Source organism: Sinocyclocheilus rhinocerous, unplaced genomic scaffold (genome assembly GCF_001515625.1).
Source record: "Sinocyclocheilus rhinocerous isolate Xijiao unplaced genomic scaffold, SAMN03320098_v1.1 scaffold662, whole genome shotgun sequence".
Taxonomy (NCBI): domain Eukaryota; kingdom Metazoa; phylum Chordata; class Actinopteri; order Cypriniformes; family Cyprinidae; genus Sinocyclocheilus; species Sinocyclocheilus rhinocerous.
The window spans coordinates 2,012,277-2,037,491 of record NW_015639782.1 but is presented as its reverse complement, the minus strand read 5'-3'; the positions used below and the strand labels follow the sequence as shown (position 1 = coordinate 2,037,491).

The following is a 25,215-nucleotide window of genomic DNA, read 5'->3' as shown; positions in this document are numbered from 1 at the left end:
GCTGTCCGCTAAGGCATAGGACACACAGGCTTTCCTCCTCACCAACGACAATAAACACGGTGTCTACACCGGACGCGAGCGGCAAAATACATAACACTCCAAAGAGAAAGGAAAAGTTGAAATCGCATCATATGACCCCTTTAAGCAGCACAACTATTTTCAACACTGATAATAATAATAAATATTTCTTGAGCAGCAAATCAACATATTAGAATGATTTCTGAAGGATCATGTGACACTGAAGACTGGAAACACTGAATGCTGAAAATTCAGCTTTGACATCAGATTTTAAATATATTAAATATATTTTAAATTGTAGTAATATTTAATATTACATGTATTACTGTATTCTGGATCAAATAAATGCAGCCATGAGGAGTGTAAGAGACTTCTTTCAAAAACATTTTACAGACTCCAAACCTTTGAACCATAGTGTATATGAAGGTTATTTAATCACATGCTATTTTTTATCATCTTTTATTTGTAATGTAATATCTCCAATAAAAACTATGAAAAAATGTTTTCAAAAGTCTTTTATCAGCCAAATAAAAAAAATCTGCACTAGGAATTAAAACCATCACAGTCCAATTAAATATGTTTCATAAAGAGTGGACTCTGGAATGAGGATCACTTGCCAGTTACAACTACTTACTAGAAGTGGCTCAGGAATAGTTAATTAGCCAGGTTGAATAGTGAATTTATTTTCAAATGTTTTATTTAACTCTTAATATTTTGCATGGAAGTGATACAAAGGGCATGAATTTAGAGATATAACTTTTCAAAGAGGCTTTTCGAATTCTGTGCTTTAAGAAGTTGCATCTCTGAAGTCTAAAGCCCTTTAAAATACTTGTGTAACAAACTCACTGCTTGCTATGAGCAATGTGAGGACTTTGGTGCAATAAAAACTAAAGATATTAAATGCTGGTCTATGTGCTGCACATGCAGACAATGCCTAATAGTGTCTTATGTCATGAGAATTGGGTTTTTAAAACAACAAACAATGTAAAGTAATATTATTAAAAATGCGTATGTAATAATAATAATAATACACAGATTTGCTCATTTGTACTATTTACAAATGACAGGCTAAGTGATTTGATTTATGCATTTATGAAAAAGCATACAACTATCAAAACCTAATCATTGCAATGGATAGAAAGCTCTGATTATCCTAATAACACAGCAGTAACAGATGGTTTTATTTCTCTTGTTGACTATATCAATCCACATTCACTGTCTGTTCACACCTCTCTAGATAATCAGCTCTAGGAGGGGGGTAATTTGAGTCAGCTGTTCCAGCCTATTAAATGGCAATTAAGAATGAATTTGAGGGGTCCGTCCCTATAAACAGTTTCCGTCTGTCGCCATCTAACAGTACGCAGACCTAAATGACTAGTTCCTTCAGTGTTATCTGCCTAATCTAGCTAAAACAAAGAGGAAAATCTAGTACTACAGAGAATTATTAGTCCACTGTGTGCATGTAAAGTACAAACCTCATACGCCTGTGGGCTGGTGAGGCAACGTGCCAGAGGGCCACAGCAGGCTGGAAGTGTGGCAGTGAGCGGTGGGCCACTGTGGGTCAGAATGGGCTTTAGATAACTGCAAGTCAACAGGGTTAAGGTTTTGCACGATTTTTCATTTTATGAGATGATGTCATGATGCACATGTAAACAAATATGTGAATCGGATTGCATTTGCAACATTTAGGTTTCATATAAACAGAACCGACATCTGAATGACACATTTGTGCGTGTAAACATACCTATTGTAGCACACTGCTTAGCATGTCAAATTTAAAGTTGGAGAACTGGATTGGTGTTTTACTCCCATCTTGTTCTTTATGCAGGTTACTAATAAGAGCTACACAGCAAAGGATACTTGTGATCAAAGTTGTACCAGATCCTGAAGAACCAGACGCTCTCCTGTTTAGTGCTCCTCCTCTCCACTCCATCAGGGCCGATCTGCAGACGGACACAGAGGAAATCCATCATTAAACAGCTCTGCTCTAAAAAGCCACTGTACTTTTGTCTACAGCAGACCAAAAACACTTACAAAGTTCTCCTGATCTGTGTCTACTCCAACACTGCCAAACACAAAACAGCATTACAGCAAATGTAAAAAAAACACTTGTGATGCACAAAGGATGCAAATAAGAACAAAAGCCATGTTTAATGAGTTCCCCATTCCCATAGTCCACTTGTGTGACACAAAAAGCTCATTCAGACTAAAAGTGAGGTTTAAACTAACCGGATTTTCTGGCAGGACAGCATCTGAGTTGTGCCTCCACCGCAGATCCAAACGGTGAAGAAGACCACCAGCAGCGTGGTGGAGAACATCATCTGCCGCGCATACGTGGCCGTGTCCCTGATTGACAAGGCAAAGGTCATGGCGCCACGAAGACCTGGCGAGGAGTGGGGCAAGAACACCAAAAATTGGTTCACACAGACCATAAATCTGACTTGTTTTTCCAATCTGATCTGTCCACAGTGTGATTCTGCAAGTTATGAAATCCGATCCATTTGGTCAGACAGTGGAGTCAAAACCCAGTTAATCTACATTAGAAATTACTTATACATCAATACAACGGCAAGAGATGTAAGAGAGTCAGTGTGGAAAACTGAAAAAATTTGCAAAAAAATGTTTTTGAACAAAAACAAACCCAACAACAATGGGTTCAAGTCCATTTAACCTTAACTTTTGGTTTTGGCATGTCATTCTTCATAGTTTGGATCTTAGCTGACCATAGGAATCACCTGCAGCTTTACGCACAAACCTGCAAACATCATCATGTGCTGGAAGTTGGAGCTGATCTTGTATTTACGGCCCAAGTTCAACAGGAAGGAGAGGGGGTAGATGTTCGCCGCTCTGCCCAGAAACACAGCCAGCTGGGAGGAGAGGTGTCAAGGCATGACTGCAAAAATGGAGCTACCGCTGCACTGACAGCATCTACACCCTCTCTAGACATTTAGTCCTTCCTGAGGCCTTCAGAGGGCTCTGTTCATGAAAAAGTGGTTCTGGGCAATTGATTTCTGGGAAACACAATGAGCTGTAACTCCCTGGACATATCACTCAACAACAACAGCCTGCCACTTTCTGGATGACATTAAGCAAAGTACTGCCACCCAACATAAACACACACACATGCTTTTTTAATAATAGAAATCCATCAGATTTTCCACTTGTTTTGCATTTGCTAAGAGCATTTTACCATTCTACCATTTTTTTCTGTTTATTTATTCTTTAGACACAAAACTGAATTTCACATAGTCTCAGGATACGAATGCGCCCACTATGAAGATTGGGTTGAAGACGTGGTTCTTGAAGGTAAACAATGTCAAGCCCATGTAGGAAAATATGAAGTTCTCAGCCAGAAAATTCAGAAGCTCGAATAACTGAAAGAGAGCACAATGACAAGAAATCATAGTGAGATGTTTATATTATGTATATTTCATATTCCATAAACCAAAAAGAAATTTGGACTTTGGAGTAGTTCAGCAAAGCTGCTCAGCAGTTTTTAATAGTTAAAGCATTACTAGGGTAAATGAAAGAAAATCATAATCATGTTGCAATGGCAGTCATGTCACATGAAATTGAGTCATCAGTGTCCCAACACTTATTAGAACAAGGCCCTTGCTAGTGCCTAGAGTGTCTTCTGTATATACACTGTTTAAAATTTGGGAAAATTTTTTTTGAAAGAAATTAATACTTTTATTCAGGAATGACACATTAAATTAATCAAAAGTGACAGTACAGACATTTATAATATATATAATGTTAAGAAATCTATTTCAAATAAACATTGTTCTTTTGAATTTTCTATTCATCAAAAGATCCTAAAAAAATATCATGGTTTTCCACAAAATTTTAAGCAGCACAACTGTTTGATAATAATAACAAATGTGTCTTGATGTGACGCTGAAGACTGGAGTAATGACTGGCATAAATTACATTTTAAGTTCTTTTAAATTTTAACGATATTTCACAATATTGCTGTTTTACTGTATTTGTAATCAAATAAATGCAGCCTTGGTGAGCAATGGTGAAAAAAATCTTACCGACCCCAAAGCGTTTAATGTTAGTGTACATCATACACAATAGGGAGTGGAATAAAAGCTTAAATACTTACTTGTTTTGTCCTGTCCTGAGATTCAGGAGACAGATTGTTAAAGGTGTAATGGGCCTGTGTCATTCCACAGAACAGAACCGCCACCACACCTGAGAAACACAGCAAGAAGAGTAAAAACATGCATTCATTTATACAATAGTTTACGATATGTTTCTAGGTAGTTTTAGAAGACTCAGTGGGTGTCTCACGCTCACCTGTAAATCCACATGCCTCGGCCAGTAGGAATGTGCTCCAGGACATGAGGAAGAACAGTGCCGTCTCCAGCAATGGAAAGTCCCTAAGCTTAGTGAACTTCGTAACGTGAAAAGGAGTCAACGAAAATTACTTTGGGATGAAGAAACTACTAATTAACATTAGTAGTGACAATCAAATAGAAAGAAGAATGAGATCTATGCATGCCACAGGTTATATTCAAACACATCCCATTTCATAAGTCACCACGGTCATACAAATGTGTTATAACAAAAATAAGCGCCATACAATATTGAACCAGTATAGGATATCAATGCAGTTACGACTCCAGTTGCCACTCCAAGAGCAAAAGAACCACTGAAGACCCCCAGGAAGATGCCAAATGACTTCAGCATGGCCATGGCTTCAAACGTGTGGCTGTTGTCTCCTTCAGGCTGATATCCAACAATTGACCTGGAAAAAGAACACAGATACATTCACACACACTCATACATTGTATGATACTAACATATGAAAGTAATTCTAATGTCAGAAATTTAAAAGGGTAAAGAATTTTAAAGAAAGAGATTTCTCTGTTCTTCTTTTTTGCAATAATGCAACAGATCCATTTGCTATTGGAAAACCATAACAAACATTAACATTATGAGCAGGACTGGAAAATGTGCTAATGTTTAGGTAACATCTGAACTCTGACACATTAGTATCAGATAAGTGTGCTCAGCAGAGATATTCAATTTATTTTCTATTTCCCAGTCTCTGCACTGTTTTCTTAAAGAGGTCATATTATACATATTCTATCATCTATTTTTTCCCCTGAGGTCCATAATGTCAGCAAGGTTTCTGTGCAATTTAGTTTTTCCAACCCATCTCTGAAAATGTGGAATCGTTAAAATCAGACTAAAATGATTGGGAACTTTATTGAAAAAAAAACTAATGTTGGTATATGCCAAACACCTTCCCATATTCTGCTCTTATAGCTTAGGAGTCGTTGTTTTTTGCAGCTTAATTTAAATACATATTTTTCCATGTATTAGGATAGAAATGAAGTTCTGAAAGACCGAGGAAGATTTGATTCCTCATGATATGACCCCTTTAATTAGTACCTGATGTCCAAATGGTGTGCTCAAATTATTAAATGACATTTTTAGCATTTAGGATAGGCAGGAACAAGAGAAAACTTTCTAGAGGACCACAGTATCACTTCAAACTATGAAGCAAATGGCTATCATCCAATCAGCAAATACCCACAGCTCTGCCCCATCCACACCTTCCATAACCGTGATGCTAATGAACTTCAGAATTCCCCTACAGGTAGTTCAAATAAAGTAGAAAGGGATTCTTGTTCTTTGAGGAATGAGGCGCTACTCAGATCTTTCTTTAGCTTCATTACAGGTGCTGGTGTGAAGCATATCTGTGGGTCATTTACTCGGCATGTTCTGGTAAAGACCAGTCAATGCACACACTAAAAATCCACTCTGCAGGCTCAAAGCTAAATGTGCAGCACACCCATTGATGGGCGTTCTCAGTGTCTGGTTCCCGCCCTCTGTATAAGCCACACCTCTAGGGCTGTGATGCCCCGCCCCACTTTGCCTTCCGTAATAAAGCAGCATGCTGGAGCAGATGAAAGGTCCAGCAGAGAAAGAATCGGATGTTAAATGAAAAGTGTTAATTATTCGTTCTGCATTGTGTTTATAAAAACCCAAAACAGTTATATCTCAAAATCAATAATATTAGTGAATTTTAAAAAAGCAGTTTGTATATATAGCAGTGTATAATCATGAGAAGTAGAGGACTTACGAGGACAGTACGACAGCGACGGCATCATTCAGAACACTTTCTCCAAACAGCAGAGCGTACAAGTCAGCATCCACCTGCAGCTCATTGAAGATGGCCAGAACTGTCACTACAAAACAAAACAAAACACAAATCAACCTTCTGCTAAGCCCCGCCTTAACAAACATTACTGACCAATCCTGCTGTAGCACCTGTTGCAATCTGCCATTTTGTCAGATGTGCTATTCTAATGCAATTTCTAAAGGACGTTCGGAGTGTCTGGATAGTTTTAAACTCAATTTTACATTGAGAATTTTAAAAAATTGGAAAATGTTGCCTGGGCATAATAATGGCACAAGGTACCAAAAGAGGATACACATGGAAATTTAAAGTTCACTGTATGCATTTTTTAATCATGTTACTGCATATTTTAACAATGGCAGATAAAATATTTGAAATGTCACAATTGATTCCATTCCATGCGAGAATAACATCCATTCAATACAGGAACACATTTTACTGAAATTTGTGTTGGTAATGTCATTTTCAAATGTATTCCTGTACACAGGGACATCCTGTACGGCTTGGAAAGTGGTCAATTCCAGACAACAAATGACTTTGATATGCAACTTAATTATAATCATTTCCTAAAATAGCACTAGACCTCAGAAAGTGCAGATGAATTCTGCTAGAGCAAAAAAAATAATAATAATCTAGGCTTAGTTTAGAAATTCCATAGCACATCCCTCTTGCAAAAAAAATCTAAAGACATATATATACATCATTTTCCAAATAAATGTGATTGAAATACACCTTAAAACACCCATGATTGCATTTAGGCATTGTTACAGGGACTCTGACTGTAGTACCTGGGTCAGTGGCTGAGACAATGGCACCAAAGAAAAGGCAATCAGTGAAGAAGAAATCACCACCCAGCTGGCCAATTTGCTTCATCAGCATCACACAGCCATACATTAACAACCTGAAAAACAAACCGCACACCTCTGAACGCTGGTTCTCACCCTCATCGCTGGAGCAACCTCTTGAAAAAGCACTGACAAAAGACATTGTGTGCACTGACCCAATGATGAAACAAGACACCACGGTTCCCACAAACGCGTAGGCAAGAATGGAGCCCAAGTTCCTGAAGAAATGTCTCTGAAACACAGACAGAAGAATTTCAATGAATAATGAGCTTTGATTTATCTACGGTGAGCATTACATCATCTTGTGCACACAACATCTGGTCTGTATTAATGAATATAATTTTTTTTTTTTTAAAACAGCTCTTACTCGTTTTAAACTGTATCCAGCATGAAAAATTATGGGAGGCAAGAGAATATTGAAGAAGACCTCTGGGTCAAAGGTCACCTGAAACAGAATTAGAATGATACAGTTACTGACATTTTATTCACCTTTTATAAAATGAGAAGAGGTTTTAAAAATTGCACTACTGTTCAAAAGTTTGGGGTCGGTAAGATTTTATATATTTTTTTATGTTTTCAATTAAATCTATTATGCTCACCAAGGCTGCATTAATTTGATAAAAAATACAGTAAAACCAGTACTATTATGAAATATGATTACAATTTTTATTTGAATATATCTTAAAATGCAATTTATTCCTGTAATGACAAAGCTGAATTGTCAGCATCATTACTCCAGTCTTCAGTGTCACATGATCCTTCAGAAATCATTCTAATATGCAGATTTGCTGCTCAAGAAAAAATTATTATTAATATCAATGTTAAAAACAGTTGTGCTGCTTAATATTTTTGAAGGTTCAAAAGAACTGGATTTATTTGTAATTTGACAATCTTTTGTAACATTGTCACTAACAGCTTTGATCAATTTAATGTGCCCTTGCTAAATAAAAGTATTTCTTTCTAAACGGATATTATGTTTTTTTAAAATCTGAGCTATATCCTCTCATCAGTGGTTTGACTGGAGACAATTTGGGGCAATCAAGTCTAAATTTAGTTTAACAGGGTTCAAGGGTTAAATAAGACTCATTTTATGCACATTAAAATGTATTTGAAACCTAAATTATGCCATTTTTAAACCTCAATGTTTTATCTGAGATAGAAGCAGTTATGTTTCATGCATCTGTCGTGTGAAGGGTATGTTCAGAAAATTACTGTTTAGAAACCAACCAACCACAGATTACTTCTATCAGGCACTGAATTAGTATGTGTGAGTTTCTGTGTTGAAATTAAATTATTGGAACAAAGTTAAACCAGGAATTTGTTTGAAACGTCTAGCGAACACAACTGAGTTTTAGCAAAACAGACTGGCTATCAATCTAAAAACAGATGCAAGTATGAGTCATATTCAAATCAATTCTGAGTTCCCCAAACTTTTGTGGTTGAAGTCCAGCATCTGAATCTGTGTTGTAGGTCAAACGGCTGCTGTATGAGTTGTGATGTGATATTTTACCTTGCGGAGCATCTCGTTGTCCTGAATGTCATTGACTTCACTTCCACTGATCTCTCCTTTCAGTGTGTACTCATAGAACTTACCACTGACATTCACCAGCAGTGTGGCTGGACTGGCATTGACATTACAGCTCAGTGTAACATTGTTCATGTCGCTGGGTACATGAATAGCATAACGCAAGACAACACCCACAAGCAACCCTGATGAAAGACAGAAACATTGCATTGCAACATTTAATTAAAATGATAAAGCACATTTTAAGTTTCTAAATATTAGTTTAAGTTTTGTTTTTTTTGTCAAACTCTAGTGAGCTGCCTACCTAGACTTACTGTCATCACAAAAGCTGAAGTGATTCAACTCTCAACTCACTCGATTTTTGAAGCATCTGTTTATGTACCATGGTTATTTTTAGTAGCTTATTATAAACTCTAAAACATTTTTTTGTTAACTGAAATAAAGCTGCAATAAAATAAAATATCAGATAAAACAAAACTTTAAAGGAAAATTAGAAGCACAGCTGAAATAAGTGTAAGTTGAAGCATTAAAATTACTAACTGTAAATGAATAAACAAAAACCTGAAATAAAATTAAATCTCAAGTAAAAATCAAACCAAAACAGTAATATTAAAGAAAACAACAAGAAAAAAAAAAGATAAAATCACATAACAAAATTACAAAAAAATAAATAAGTAATAATAAATAAATTACACTAAAACAAAAATAAATGCTGACAGTATAAAATAAAAGCGGATTTAAAATATGAATAAAACTATAATTTAATCTAATCTATAAACAATATATAGATATAAAAAAATTGTACAACACTTTTGTACACAAGCTCCAGAATAACCCAACTGAGATGTGCTTCATAGACAAGAGGATTTCCAGTTGTAACCGATTGCAAATAACCCTTTAAGTAAAAAAAAAACTCTGTATTAATCTCTTTACAATCAAAAAGGGTTTCCTTAATTTAAGGCTCTAATAATTTTTGAGATGACAACAGCAAAGCTATTGAAATCTTGTGTTTTGAAACAGCCCAGCATATGCAGGAGAAGCAGTGAGGCAGATTAACTCCTGCGGGACAGGCCCTGTTTTCCAGTGCTAAAACTCCCACACTGCCCTTTGAACAGTCATGATCATGCATGGCGTACTTTAATTAACAGATCCCATGCATTTGTAGACTTTATTGCGGTAAGCATGCTGCTGACCACACAGTTCATATGTGCGATCAAAGAGGCAGCAGATGATCACGCCTGTCCTCACCATATATCATTGCCAGTCCCGTCTCGTGCAGAAACCTGAACCGGCGGTGTTTGAACAACCATATGGTCAGGATTGTCAGAGTGAGGAGCAAGATAAAGACCAGCAGATCGGCGCTGTCTTGCCTGTGGCTTTCTTCAGCTTTCTTCTCTGTCACGATGTTCTCCATCGCACTGTCTTCAGCTCGGCACAGGCACGAGCAGAGGGAGCTCGCCAAAACAAACAGAGACAGCCTTCTCCAAATACTCATCGCGGCGTTGATTTCACATGTAGAGCCCATGTTGGCATTTCTTTTACGTGGAAAGACAGAAGAAGCAGAACGCACTATGCTCAGGATCGCTGAACACAGGCAGACGCATTAGCAGATACAATCATAGGCTGCTGTAGATTGTTCCTGATTCCCAGCGAGGCCCCGCCCACTGCGCGTGGCGTCACGTGGACAACCAAACACCGTGTTCGTGCAGTTCATAATGGGCAAACGCTGCGCATAATTGTAGATGTTTTCATTTATTGTGCATCGTCATTGTAGAACATTATCATATGTAATAACAGATATTCCATCATGACAAGTGGGTTCAAATCCCCACTCACTCACATTTTTTTGTGTATTGCAGTAAAACCCTCATGTCTCATTCCACATATTCCTAAACTGTGTGAAACAGGTCAAATTCAGAAGTTACCGAGGGAGAACAGTCATGCATTTGTCACAGATATAACTGAAACCCACACCCTCAGGAAAACAGACACTGTTTCGATCACTATAGGTTCCGTTTTTTTTAAATACATTGTGTAGTTTATTTTCTGTACAACAGTGTAGTTACAGTGAAATAATAAATAAATAAATACATGTTTAGTTTATCCTCTTGAGAACCAGAAGAAAACGTTTTGTGAATTTCGTTTTTTTTTGTGTCATTACATTGGTTGAAGCATAAGAAACAAATGGAGAACAAAAACATTTTTGAAAAATATATTTTATTCATATTTTATTCTATGTCCTTTGTAGAGGACGCCAGAACTAAGTTATTCAAAAATAAATAAATAAATAGACATGAAAGGCATGTATAGGCAAAAACAAAGTGTTTTTTTTGTTGTTGTTTTGTTTTTCATTCACCACTCAGTTTTTAGGATTCAGGCTATTTTTAGTCAAACTTTGTACAAAGATGATTCTCAACTATGTTATGAAAGATATAACAGAATGATTTGATAATAACTAGTAAAGTAATAACTTGGCAACATTTAAGAATATCTCATTACACAAAATAATGTAGCAACATCATATGACCCTTTTAAGAGTGCTAAATTTAATCATTATTATGTCAATATCAGTCATATTCAAAGACCAAGGAGAGGGAGTGTTTAAGGCTATTTTTAGTCAAACTTTGTACAAAGATGATTCTCAACTATGTTATGAAAGATATAACAGAATGATTTGATAATAACTAGTAAAGTAATAACTTGGCAACATTTAAGAATATCTCATATTTCATAGGAATATTGATCTATAATTTCTTTCCCTATTGATTTGTTGCGTCTCCCCAAAATATCTGATTAACATGATGTTTGTCCTGGTGTCCTCTACAGAAAACATGTATGAAAAGTATGCCCTGTTTCATAACAAAAAGTCATATTCTGATTTGAAAACCCATAACATTTTTCTGAGATGTTTATTTACGACAAACAATTTGAAAATTTGCCAGATAAACATTTGATATCTCTAAAAAGCCCTGAATGTGCTCTGTACAGAACATCAATTTCACTAAAACATCATGTCCTCTACAGAGAACAAAAGTCTATGCCTGGGTCCCAGGAGGATATGTTTAAATCAATAGTTTTATTGTATTGTCAGATATTTTAAACAGGCTACAGGTGTTGAGATTAATTTTGAAGTTAAGAATATTTTATTCGTTCATTAAACAAATATGTAAGTGTTATACGTAGAACAAAGAAGATAATACGTTCTGGAAAGATGCACAGCCTTGGATTTTTATTCAAATGAATTTTATATTTCATTGTGGAGACTTTTGTGTTAAAATTAACATTGTAAATTATATGTTAATACCTCACTGTACACAGATAATTATTTTTGTAAATATTCTTCTGTTCTCTTACATTCGCTGTGTCTCTTTAAATGCACGTTTAAAAGTGGCAGTGGGCAACCGGAAGTGCGATTAGTGCGGCGGTGATGACGCAGCGCTCATTGAGGACTGCTTCACGCGCTTCGGCAGTGGCTCGATCGGTTGTGCTCGAGTGAAAATGGCCACGTCCTTCTGGAAAGGTGTTGTCGGTGTAGGCCTTTTCGCCTTGGCACACGCAGCTTTTTCGGCAGCACAGCGTAAGTATCGTTCATCTAGAAGCGGGAGGTAACGGACGGGCATGTTGTTATTCAGTAAGCTGTAGCTGATTGCGGCCCAGCGGTGAGTGCGGCCTCTCTGCGGAGCTCAGTGTGCATGACAGCTTCAGCTGCACTCAAAGCCTAGCGAGGCTGCCTATCTAGACTGAATGTTGGAGAGCGTTCGAACAGAATATTCTGTCCAAGAACGCTGTATAGGTAGGCAGCTCGCTAGGCTTTGAGACACAACCGTTATAACATCACAATACACGCTTAAGAAGTTGTTTTCTACCGTGAATCACTGATCATGTCAGTCTGACTGAGACTTATCTCACTTATCTCTTATCTCAGGCGTTTTCTTTCTCCAAAGATTGTGTGTTGAGTAACCTTTAATAAGGAACTAAATGATAGTGTAATGAAAATGTGATCGTAGCAAGAGTACAAAAATATACAAATTCATCCGCTATTTCTGTTGTAGTGATGTCCGATTTGTTCGTTTGAGTCGGATCTTTTCATTGAACAGATTCGTTCACTTATCGCTCTGGGGTGCGTTTCCCAAAAGTATCTATGGTCGCAAGCTCCGTCGTTACCAATAGAGTTCAATGGAAGCAATGGAGCTTTAGGAAAAGGCACCCCTGAACGATTCTGTAACCTGTTCGATTGAATCGATCCGGCGGTTTTCGATTCACTGAACCGAGAATTGTCTCTTCTGAACATACTGACTCGTAATAAACGGACAACCGACGAATTCATTTATTAAAAACCTTTATTAAATCTTCTCAAATAACAAACAGGCATTATCATTGTTAAGTACAATAAATCCACTCAAAATACATTAAAAATATATTTTAAAATTAAGTAATTATTTGTAGTTAATAATATATCTTATTACATATATCTTTATTGTATTTTGCTTATATATCAAAATAAAAGCAAATTTTAACAACTTAAAGGGCATTTATTAATAATAATAATAAGCAGCAAGTAATTTCAAGTCATTCCTTTTTCAGCTGCTTTAAGGACTTTCCAAATCATTTTTAAATGCAACAAAATTTGGATTTCAGAAAGGCGGGGCATAGAGGAGAAACAATAATGTACAGTATGTGGAAAATAATGTGTTTTTTTTAACCTTAAACCGCATAAACACATTTCATTACACCAATACACAAAATAATGTTCTTTTTAGCAGCATCATATGACCCCTTTAACAAATTTACATTTGTGTAAATACAACTTACCGCTAAGCAAAATATTATTCTACAAAACTTCTTCCTCTTTGTTTTGCATAAAACAACAAACTTAATAATATGGTAAGCAAGACCAGGCCAAATTGAGGCTTTAACCAAATTATATTTTTTTTGGGATGAATTGAATCATTGCTTCATTAACTGAAGTGTGACACATGAAATTACAATAAACACCCTTAAATAATAAAACAATATCAAAAATCATGCTAAAAAGCAATATGTGCCTAATGTGGCTAGGATGTCAGAGACCAAAAATCATGACATTTGCATGTTTGCTTAAGTTTCTAATTCTATATGCTTGGCATATAATGCAAAGCTAGGTAGCGTAATTATGATGATGTTTTTAACTGACTCTTTGAGGCCAATTGTTCGAAAGAACCGATTCACAGAAACAACTCAGGCTTCCCATGACAAGATGCAAACGATTAGCAGTAGTGACATTTTTGCATGTACAATCAGCTTTGAATTATATGCCAAGCATATAGAATTAGAAACCTGAGCAAACATGCAAATGTCAAGAGGCTGTGAACTTTTAAAAACTTTTAATGTGGATGGATGGTTGGTCATATTGTGTTTTTTTGTGCGTGTGTGCGCTATATGAATTGACTACATGTACTTGCTATAATGTTAAGGTTATTAGTGTGTGAAATAATGCATAATTTACTAATATTACTATAGTAAATGTAACTAGGGCACTTTAAAATGAAGTGTTACCCTGTTTGCATTTAAAGTGCTGTTGCTGCAAAATCAATTATACACTTTTGTTTAGATTGAATGATTTAATGCCTCTCACACATCCTTAAAAAGAAAAAAAAAGAGATTTTCTTTTCTTTTTCCAGACCGATCCTACATGAGACTGACAGAAAAAGAGAATGAAACATTACCTATAGATGTAAGTTGCAATCAGCTACAAGACACTGATCACATTGAATCGCATGCATTTGTTGTTTTCCTCAATACAGCTTCTCTTGTGTTGTTTTCAGATAGTGTTACAGACTTTGTTATCGTTTGTGATCACATGTTACGGCATAGTTCACATCTCAGGCGAATTCAAAGACATGGATGCTTCTTCAGAGCTCAAAAACAAGTAAGCACATGCAGATGTGTTTTTCTGAGATCATAAAGTAACACCTGGCTGTATCAGAAATATGCTGTTCCTGATGATACATTATAAGCTGTCTTGTGTCTCTTTTGCTCTTAACAGGACATTTGACACATTGAGAAATCACCCGTCTTTCTACCTGTTCAATCACCGAGGCCGAGTACTCTTCTGCCCTCCAGAGCAAGAGCCCTCCACTCCCAGCGCCCAGGCCTTGCCCTCCAATCCCCTGCGGTTACGCAAGCTGGAAAATTATCATTGAGACTTGCCTTCAGTAGGCTGCCTTGCCCTGTTTCCTTTTTTTTTTTCTTTCTTAAATTAATTTGTTAGCTCCTCGGTTGAAAGGGAAAATAAGCATATTTTCCTGTCTATGTATATGTGAATATGCTGTACAAACATGCATCTATTGTGGTTACTATTTTGTCAATGGACTGTGCCAACTCCTTTTCCAGCTGATATGTTTGTAAATACTTATTGCTTGGGAGTCTTAAGTCTGTAGGTTACAGCTGTAGCTCTCTGCTTGGCTGTCGCACGCAGGGCACGAATCCTACCATGTACATTGTCGGTTTGCCACGTTTTTTGGCTGAACTGACCCTAACTGCAACCGGTTCTTCCCTGTCCCTGTCTGAATTGAGGTCAATATTATGGATCATAAATTGTATTAGTGTTCAGAAGCGGAAGCTTTGATTACTGAACTTCAAATTTGAGCTCATAATACTGAAAGTGATTAAAACTATTAAAACATGTCTGAGCAAGGCCACAATAGATTGTAGAATAATAGCAATTCTAACAATACTGTGAACACTCAGTGGGAATGAATGGTACATTTTGTTTTTTGAGGAGGAGGAGGGGAGGGGGCAATGTTTTCTGATTTATTTCATGTTGAGACAACTCCTTATTTTTACCTTAATAAAAGCTCAAATTTTCTTGATGAATTGGCAATTTGGATGAAATCCAGATTTTTTTTGCTTCTTTATTTTGTAATTGCAGTCTATTATGATATCTGAAGACCTGCTAACCCACTAAAAAGTTTTTATTTTGTGCTATAAACAGTTTTATGTGTGGATCTGGAGCATTCATGGACATGTATGGTTGTGGTAAATCAACCTGGTTATCCATTGTTTTCCGTGTAAGTAGAGAATGGCCAGTTGAAATGGTCCGGTTTAAGCCTGTAATTATACTAATCTTTCACTAAGCCACTTTTTTTCTTTTTTTTTTTGTGCTAGAGGAGACCTGCTAAGTACCAGCAATGGCAACCCCCTTATCCCAGCATTGTTTAGTCTGCTCTTCTGGTATTAATTGCAGCTTATGTGACATTGTTTTAAACATGGAGATCATATTTCCTTTCCATATTTTGTGGGATAATGCTTGTTTGTTGTCCGTATGACTTTAGAGTAGTTGCATTGCTGTAGTTTTACTTTGATATTAACATGAATCAAACACTGAGGTTGAAAGTCTTAGCTAGGCTAACATTTTAGGCTGTTATCTATAATTGGTCAAAGGTTTGATCATTTCTACAGCTTTATTTAGAGTTGTAGTTGTGGCAAGATGTCTCCGTTTGCATCATAAGTGCTTGTTAGTTTTGATTTGCAATGGCTGATTCACTGCAGGGTGCAATGTTGTAACATTGCAGTATCATTGTGAGGCTGATAAAAAATTACTTTTTTATTATGTGGTATATACTAGATCAGGGATAGGCAATGTCGGTCCTGCAGTGTTTAGCTCCAACCCTAATCAAACACACCTGAACAAGCTAGTCAATGTCTTCAGGATTACTAAAAAGGCTACAGGCAGGTGAGTTTTTTTCAGGGTTGTAGGAGCTTGCTTAGTTGGGGACACTTCATTTCCAGCGATATCGTTGATTTGATTGCAAATGATTGCAAAGATACTATTTAAACTGAACTGAGCTGGATGATGACATCACTGAATTCAATGATGAACTGCCTTTAACTGAAAAATTAGTTTACTATTGTCATTTTGCATTATTGACACACTATTTTCCTAATTAATGCTGTTCAGTTGCTTTGACACAATCTGTATTGTTAAAAGCGCTATATAAATAAAGGTGACTCCAGGACCGATGTTGCCTATCCCTGCACTAGATTATAGTATCTATTGTGATGGGAAAATTAGTAAGTTCAGGAGACAGCAACATGTGGTGCAAGATCCCATAATAGACAATCAGGTCTATTAATAACGTGAGAGATACAGGTGTTAGAAGAGACAAGGTAACCAAATGCAGGACATTGTAAAAATATGACAAGATGGAAACCAGCCCATTTCAAGATTGGAGTGAGAACAGCTGCTTACAGGGTTACATGCTTGTAGTGTTTGGGATTTTAAGAATAAGCCTATAGACTTGAAAGATAAAGAAAAACAGTATAAAATCAAAAAATCTTGTACGCAGATCACCTATACTTCAACCAAAGCACAATTCATTTCAAACACTTAAGGGTGTTCTGTGCAAAATATCCACATTAAAGACAGCTTTATACAATATACATACACTACCTTTCAAAAGTTTGGGGGTGAGTATTTTTTTAAAGTCTCTTATACCCTATACTGTATCAAAAATACTGTAATATTGTGAAATATTAATACAATTTAATATTTTAAAATGTATTAATTTAAGCAGCCATTACTCCAGTCTTCAGTGTCACATGATTCTTCAGGAATCATTCTAATATGCTGATCTGGTGCTCAACAAAGATATCGTATTAACAGTGTTGAAAACAGTTGGGCTGCTTAATATAATATTGGCAACCATGATTCATTTTATTTCAGGATTCTTTGATGAATAGAAAGTTCAAAATATCAGCATTTATTTGAAATAGAAATAATTTTTGTAATGTGTTTACTGTCACTTAATTTAATGCATTCTTGCTGAATAAAAATATTCATTCAAAAAATCTTATTGACCGCACATTACATAAAATTATGTACAAATTATATATAAAATTACACAATGCACACATTTTCTTTGTATTTTTTATTATTATTTTTCATTGTTTTCATTAAAAAAAATCATAAAACTTTGTCTATATAATATCAGTTTACAAAATGTTTTATACAAATCTTAAAATATTTTTTATGCTCTTGTAGCAATACCATCCAAAAATAATCTATATTATTTATGAACATTAAAAAGTAGTATACATCTGTTTTTAAAAATGAACAAAACATACAAGAATGGGGTCACTAATGTAAGTTGTGTCTGTGCAATGAAACCAAGCGCAGGATGACGAAAGATGTTATACTGGACAGAATCTAAACTCTGCTGTGGACCAGTTCATTTCACACCATAGCTGGCATTTCCCATTTGTGTGATGAGCCAAGCATGTTTCATTGGACACTATTGCTTATAGGACACTGAATGATGCTAATTTATGTGACATTACATATCACCACGAATATAACAACAGGCCAGCTATCAAATCTCATACTGAATCTCCAAAGTCATTGGGAAAAATCTGCATTAACTGTAAAAACGTGTTTTCCACAATTAAGGAGTAAAATTGAGCTTGCCGTACTTAAGATTGTAGGGTTATTGCTCTTGAGAAGGTCCAACTATGTTGTTAACCCCATTACTTGTGGGCATTTCATGCAAACACAAATCCATCATAGATTTTCCATACTATTATAAACTCTGAACTTTCCATTGATGCCAAATAACAGTGGACAGACATAATATATAAACATAATTCACGTGACAGATGCTGACCTCTGCCTCGGATGACCCTGTAAAATCACACAGTGGCTGAGGCTTGGCTTTTCTGGAGTGTGCTTATTCATCATTCATTATTTTATGGTTAAATTACGGTCATTATCAGGCCCGGAAAGCCTGCAAATTGACAGAAAACCCCCGTCAAACCTGGAGCGCCTCTCTCATTGTGAGCACTCTTTCAGAGTTGTGACACAATTCAGTAACTGGAAGCGCCTGGACCGGAGCGTGCGTGAGCCAGACAGGCCTCCATCCTCCCTAATTTACTCTCTCCCTCGCTACATCTCCTCATAAAGCACAGTACTGAGGCTGATGGGTCGGCCCGTGTGCTCAGTTGGCCTGCGCTGCTGCTTCTCTGTCATCTCGTGTGTGTCTCAGCCGTGAGATGTGACGTCTCACTATCTGCTGTGGACGTTGTTGAGTTGTGTGGGCAGCATCTGTCTGTCTTCAATCTCCTCCAGAGCGCTCTCCAGCTGCTGGATCAGCACACGCTTCTTAAACCTGAGAGAGAGAGACAGCTATTTAGCTGGATTACGTGGCATTATATTATATAATATATATGTTATTGTATAATATATAATAACATAAACATACTTTACATACTAACAAGTAACTTTGAGAAACAAAATAGCATATTATTACCAGCTTTCAGAGAATATGTCTTAAACATTTGTTTCTTTCTCCATTGACAATTTTTCTTTGAAGCATGAATATAACAACATTTAGTATATTCTTAAAAATACTTTTTATGCAAGTTTGCTTCAAAAGTAAATTTATTTTATTTAAGAATATTTAGGTACGTATACAAGACAAAATGACTGATTAAGATTTTTTTTTTGCAGTCTATCAATGAGCTTCTGTACTAACTTTGGAGAGAATTCTGTGAAATTTTATGATGCAGTGAATATTGGTACATTAATCTTTGAATTGAATTTTTTGGGGTTGATTTTATAATGCAGTCAGAAAGTAGGGGAGAGATGGGGAAAGTGAACATGAAGCAGGTGACCAGTGTTTTTATGTTTTTAATCATATATAATGCAATAAAATGATGAATGAGAGATGTACAAATCAATGTTTCTCAAAAGCCTGATGTATCATATTTGATACTCAGCAAAAAAAAAAAAAAAAAAAAAAAAAATAAAATAAAATATATATATATATATAAATATTAGATGCAAAACTTAGTTCACCCAAAACTTTGAATTCTGTCATCATTTACTCACTCTGAAGACTAAAGGAAATCTGTTCATCATTTAAAGTGATCACATCTTTCCACAAGACTTGGATTAAACCGCTTGATTCATATGGACAGGTTTTACGACACCTTTATGACCTTTTTCGGATCTTCTAAGTCTTGGTTACCTGGCCTTTCCGTACATAAATGTGGGGCGGAGCTATCAAAATAGGGGCAAGACCCTTTTGGGGTGGGGCGTGTTTGTTTTGGTGATTTCAGATATCAACATTGGCTACCAGAAATCCCTTACTCTGCCTTTAATTTGTGTTTCAATAATTAACCAAAATCTTATGGGTTTGGAACGACATGAGGGTGAGTAAACGATGACAGAATTTTCAAATTAGGGTGAACTATACCTTTAAGCTTTAACTTAGAAAACTTAAATTAAAATTACAAATGTTGCCTTGGCTACTAACTGAAATAAGACTAGTTTAAGTTGAAGTACTAAAATTACTGAAACTAAAAGTGAAATAAAAATAAATAAAAACTATATATATAACAATAAAAAAAGAAGCACAATAAAATTACTAAAATTGAAATGGAAGCTGAAAAGCACGTAGCGCAAATAACTAAAACATAAACTACAATTAAAATGACAACTGAAAACATTAAAAAAAATATTCAAAATATTAATAAATACTATAATATTTTATAAATAATACTAAAACAACACTGCAGGGGACATGTAGAAATATACTCGTTAAGCCCCGTTCGACACAATCCCATTCATTTCAATTTAGAGCTGGCGATTTCCGGCGACACGAGCGATAGCAAGCGACAGCGGGCGTTGGCGACCGAATGGGGCGTGTCCAGCGACGCAACAAAGTTCAGAATCCTTCAACTTTATCCAAATGAAGAGCGACTTTCGGGAGCGACAGCCAATAGGAAAGAAGACGGTAGAGCTCATGTGATCGTTCTCCTCTCAGCGCCGTAGATAAACATACGCAATGGAAGAAAGTAGGCTCTGTTTCTCATTCATTTTTGTTTGTGTGTACAGATTCCCTGGTTGACAAAAGTCGCTGCTAGTGTGAACGGGGCTTTAGAGACCAGTGGGGGAACGATCTGTTTGTCTGTTTGCTTGACCGATGGCTGAGGAAGTGTTTAGGAAACCTGTGTCATTGGTGAGCGGAGAAAGGCATGTGAGCGTTTGAAGAGAGCTCTCACCTGGCTGCCTCTTTGATGGCATGATGAATAAAGTACCTCTGCACTGATGCTGGCCCCTTCACCTCCTCCAGTAACCTGAATATTGCCTCATAATCTGCACAAAAGAATAAGCAATTCAGTTTATAATTTGTAATTCCTACAAATATATACCCTCTTTCATAGTGCAAGTGCACTTGATTTAAGCTAGAGAATAGTTCAAAGAGAATACAGAAATTAATTGCATGAATAATTAATTTGGTATTATATCCAGATACTCACTGCGGCCAGGCTTGCGGACTTCTTTGAGGACTCGAGTGCGCAGCTCCGCGTTACTCCCCTCCAGGGGAATCATAACAATTGTGCCCTGTGCTAGAGTGTCTCCTCCATTGCCCTCCACCGCCCCCTCCTGGCCCGGAGGACTCAGGTCCTCACAGTTTTGTGTGAGATCAGAGGGTCTCTCATCCAGACAGTTCTCCAGTCCTATTCTCTCCTCCTCGCCGTCTGGTGTCCCCACCTCTCCTCTGTCCTCCACAGGCGCAGGTCCTCCTCCCTCTCCATCCACTCCTCCAGGCCAACCGTCTCCAGCCTCCTCGCCTGACGCTCGCTCACCGTTGCTTTCTGTGCCTCCTACACTGTTTCCTTCAGCTCCTGTAGGGGAAAATATATGACGGCATATTATTATTTATATTTATGGTAAGTTTTTCAATATACTCTTATGCAATGTTTGCAAGACTGTTTGGAATACCATACTACTCATATGATTTCTGCAGTATATAGTATATAAACTACCATTCATTCAAAAGTTTGGGGTCAGTAAGGTTTTTTGAAAGAAATTAATACTTTCATTGAGGAAGAATGCATTAAATTGATCAAAAGTGACAGTAAAGACATTTATAATGGCACAAGGGATTTCTATTTCAAATAAATGCTGTTCTTTTGAATTTTCTATTCATCAAAGAATCCTGTAAAAAAATTATTTCTTGAGTGTCAATGTACTTGACAAGAAGAAATTACAGATGTGATATTTGATACTATAATACTAATTATTTAATCAGACTGAAAATGTCATTACAAATGGAAAACAACATTTGGCAACACTTTACAGTGTCATTGTTACATATGACATACGTATTATAGTAATAACAGTAAATTATGCATAATTACACACAAGTAACCCTAAACCAAATGCTAATCCTAACCCTATATTACATACAGTTTGAAAGCATGGATTAATGCCTACTCTTGCAATTTAAAAAAAAATAGTAGGCAGTATGCAGTGTGTAAGTATTTAGTACACAGCAAGCTAAGAATCAGTCAGCCGTGACTCAGAGGACTTTACCTTTGTTTAGTGGGATGGGTTTGATGATTCCTTGCTGGCCCTGAGTCCCTGTAGGGCCCTTGCCCAGGACATGATTGGTTATTATTGGAAGAGTTTGGGGCCGGCGCAGCAGAGGGGACATACTCCTCCTCCTCTTCAGGGCAGTGCCTGAGTTAAGATCCCCAGTGTTACCCCTCTTCTTATTTTGCATGCCTGTCACAAACTCATCTGCTTCATCGATCATCATTCCCTGTTGTTGGGAGAAGAGGGAAAACAAAACAACTTAGCATCTAAGGCACTTCGGTTTTGACTTGTAATTTGTATTATCAGTGGACCCTTTTCACATTTCCGAGGTTCTCAGAAGCAGAAGTGGTCATAGTTGGGTGAACTTCTATAGTGGTGAAATTTGTGAGAAAAAAAAAAAATTCCCATTTGCTCTAACAGCAAAAGAAAACATTCCTGATAGCATTTCTATGACTTTCCAAAAGAGACAAAAATATCAAGAGCTTGATTACGATGGTCAGAATAGAGGAAGATGTCAAAATTTGCCAACACTCCCTCAGCCGTTGTACTAGAAACACCCACACAGCAGCAACTAGCTTTTTGAAATGTAATGCCAAAATAGTATAATACAAAGTATAGTGCTATAATATGCACTGGAAATGCCATAGGTCCATAGGTTTGACATGCAAGCACCTTCTTGTCCTGCTTGAATGGGTTGCCAAATGTGTGCAGTCGTTTGGGCTGGTCTGGATCAATCTCACGTAGAGGTGATGGCATCATCTTCAAATACTCCTGATAATTTCCCATCTGCCCCACTGGAATACTGTGTAAGGAGTCTACAGAATCATGGAAAAATATTCAATAATAAACAAATATTAGGTGTCCATTCATGAACATTTTTGATGACATGTCAACATTCGAAGTGTAAATCTATGAAAAGAAAACAGTTTCTCTTGTTGCTATGCTAAATCAAAGTCCTTTTAAGACAAGTCATGTCACTCGGCGGCCATCTTTGAAACTGTGTCATAAATGTTGTTACTTTTGCTCAAATAGAGTTATAAAAAGCTTATTTTCCAAGCTAGATCACCCAGTGCGCATGTGCAGTCTTAAGAGCACGTCTCAGAATGGTGTCTGACTGTTTCTATAGCAACCGGGACTTCTAACGGCAGCTGCAGTGACACGCTGACTTTACCGATTAGCGATTGGCTCTTGCATTCAGAAGGCGGGGCTTCCTGCGATTGAGCGGCCATTTTTCCCCATTCAAAACTATAGGAGTGACACGTCTTGGGTATTCTTTGGCTAAATGCATATGGCCATTGTATAAAAACAAAACAAAACGGGTTACTTTCTGTTTCTTGCTGTGTCATCAAAAAAGCTAACCTATGTAGTGTAAAGGTGCGATCACATTTACCGTTTTCACGGGTGAAATCCTGTCATTTAAATAGAAATCGACCATGAATTTCCTGTGAGGTTAAAAGATTTCCCCATGCAAATTTCACTGAGGGTTCAAGTTTTAAGGTTTTAAAGTGACTTCTGTGTGAGCTGTGCTTTATACGTCTATACAATTGACAATAGACAACAGCTCTTTTTTGCCTGCGAAAATTAGCTGAAGTTTTGCTTATGTGGCTGCATCTTAAGTCATGTTTGGCAGATTTTAACAGTTATGAAGGTTCACTTTGCAAAATGTCATTTTTGTCTTTGGTACAATTACCATCATCCTGGCCTCTGATTAGCTTCTGTGTTGTCCTCAGAAGGTTGAAACGCATCCGAGTCACTTGATCTACAAGGTTCCGTCGCGGAATATCATAAGCGTTCCTATAGGCCTGCGGCTTCAAATCCTTTAAGAAAAAGTGAATAAATGATGATAGAAGTTACATTTTTATCTAACTTAAAGAAAATTGCATATGTTTAAATCAGATTTAGATGTCTAGTCAGAAGAATTCATCAGAATTAACCTGCATCAGCAAGAAAATATGATTTAAAAGAGTCAAATGTAACTACATTCTGACCCCCAAACGTGATCGGAGACATGATTGATTTCAAATAGACTCTATAATGTAATTCAGCCCCACTCAAACTGTCTGTACCTTGTTGAGAAGTGCAATCTGGAAACCAGCGAACTCTTTAAAGTTCATGTCGATGAGTCGGAGGGGAACCTCGCCTGTGATGCCCTGCAGGAGCTGCTTGAAATCACGGCGGTGTGCCAGAGACAGGGCACTCGAGTGGTTCTTAACCTTGATGCCCGTCTCTTGAGGAGGCTTCTTCCCGACAGACACAATCAGACGGTCTGACTCAATCTTTGCCTTGGGAATCAAGTACAAGTTGATTTAAAAAGCTGCATCACTCAGGCCTCATACAGATTGGATTTAATACTGAATGAATACAATATGTTAATATGTAATCTAGAACATTTAAAGGAATGTTATGAGTTTGAATACTATTTTAACTTGCAAAAACTATGCAGGTTTAACTTTCAGCAGCTAAATCGTGCTCACCTGCTGGCTGAGTTTTTTTAGGTAGGAAATGACACTGTAGCTCAAGCCACAGTCCATGTTGTCAGAGATGAGATTTGGGGCTCCCATCATCCTCAGCGCCTTCTTGATAGGCTGCAGTCAGAAAAAAGAAAGGAAGAGTGGAGAATCAGAGACAAAGGAAGTGAAAATGAGGACACACTCAGGGTGAATGCACTCAGAGCACATATCCTTGACCTCATTACAGCTGTTAACAGACTATAGAACAAATAAAGCTCATAAGAGGGGTTGGATTACAAGCGACCCTTGAGTGCATCTAAGAGTCCATGAATTGTATATTGCATTCATTTATATGCATAAAGAAGTTTATGCTTTTTGTAAGCAGGACACTTCTGTGCTCTACTGGGATGTCTTTTTTAAGTAGGAATGAATAGTGTCTCACCAAGAGAAAGTAAGGAGGCATGGACTTCAGGTACATTTCAAAGGCCTGCCGCCACTTGAGGTTTGGCTTTAGCTTGTGCACTTTAAACAAATCATCTGTAAGGAGAATAAGAGATGGTAAGTGTGCTGAAGAAAGTCAGATGCTACATTGCAGCACTAAATCGCTTCCTTTAAGTCATTTTCCAAAAGGAGGAAATGAGAGATTTACAATTTATGCAGCAATGTACAAAAAAAAAGTATAAATGTTACTGCATTACATAAACGTTTTTATTTTGTAGAATTTTTGTGTTCTTTTTCAGTACTTTTTATTTATTTTAATCAGTTTTTTAAATTCCAATTATAATTCTTTTTAATTATTATTATTTTTATTCCTTTGTGTGTGTGTGTGTGTGTGTGTGTGTGTGTGTGTGTGTGTATGCCGT

The 25,215-nt window shown here is 36.8% G+C and overlaps 2 protein-coding genes and 1 pseudogene across 3 annotated transcripts in view; 1 reads left to right on the top strand and 2 right to left on the bottom strand.

Moving 5' to 3' along the window:
- LOC107751973 (sodium/hydrogen exchanger 6-like) overlaps window positions 1–10,234 on the bottom strand; it is an 11,226-nt gene extending 992 nt beyond the window's left edge. Inside the window, exons 1-16 of one of the 2 annotated variants that reach the window (XM_016567786.1) lie at window positions 9,791–10,234; window positions 8,528–8,727; window positions 7,385–7,462; window positions 7,173–7,249; window positions 6,961–7,073; window positions 6,116–6,221; window positions 5,825–5,929; window positions 4,630–4,771; window positions 4,321–4,426; window positions 4,127–4,215; window positions 3,279–3,392; window positions 2,774–2,885; window positions 2,248–2,401; window positions 2,053–2,083; window positions 1,879–1,961; window positions 1,494–1,599 (exon numbers count right to left, since the gene is read on the bottom strand). In XM_016567786.1, coding sequence (XP_016423272.1) covers window positions 1,494–1,599; window positions 1,879–1,961; window positions 2,053–2,083; window positions 2,248–2,401; window positions 2,774–2,885; window positions 3,279–3,392; window positions 4,127–4,215; window positions 4,321–4,426; window positions 4,630–4,771; window positions 5,825–5,929; window positions 6,116–6,221; window positions 6,961–7,073; window positions 7,173–7,249; window positions 7,385–7,462; window positions 8,528–8,727; window positions 9,791–10,067 — 1,893 coding nt within the window. In that variant the 5' untranslated portion in view covers window positions 10,068–10,234. The remainder of the gene's footprint in view (window positions 1–1,493; window positions 1,600–1,878; window positions 1,962–2,052; window positions 2,084–2,247; window positions 2,402–2,773; window positions 2,886–3,278; window positions 3,393–4,126; window positions 4,216–4,320; window positions 4,427–4,629; window positions 4,772–5,824; window positions 5,930–6,115; window positions 6,222–6,960; window positions 7,074–7,172; window positions 7,250–7,384; window positions 7,463–8,527; window positions 8,728–9,790) is intronic. The other variant, XM_016567787.1, reaches the window with a different exon arrangement.
- A 1,711-nt stretch (window positions 10,235–11,945) lies between these two features.
- On the top strand, window positions 11,946–15,393 carry LOC107751972 (membrane magnesium transporter 1). Its single transcript, XM_016567785.1, has 4 exons — window positions 11,946–12,119; window positions 14,203–14,255; window positions 14,347–14,450; window positions 14,568–15,393. Exons 1-4 carry the CDS (start codon window positions 12,041–12,043, stop codon window positions 14,722–14,724), a joined length of 393 nt encoding a protein of 130 aa, XP_016423271.1. The 5' UTR covers window positions 11,946–12,040; the 3' UTR covers window positions 14,725–15,393.
- A 2,175-nt stretch (window positions 15,394–17,568) lies between these two features.
- The window catches only part of LOC107751971 (integrator complex subunit 6-like), a 27,486-nt pseudogene continuing 19,839 nt past the window's right edge, over window positions 17,569–25,215 (bottom strand).

Bases quoted from the DNA above. Each gene is read 5' to 3' on its own strand.
- LOC107751972 (XM_016567785.1), top strand. From the start codon at position 12,041: ATGGCCACGTCCTTCTGGAAAGGTGTTGTCGGTGTAGGCCTTTTCGCC. The intron at 12,120-14,202 runs GTAAGTATCGTT...TTCTTTTTCCAG, and splicing joins AGCTTTTTCGGCAGCACAGC to ACCGATCCTACATGAGACTG. The intron at 14,451-14,567 runs GTAAGCACATGC...TGCTCTTAACAG, and splicing joins TCTTCAGAGCTCAAAAACAA to GACATTTGACACATTGAGAA.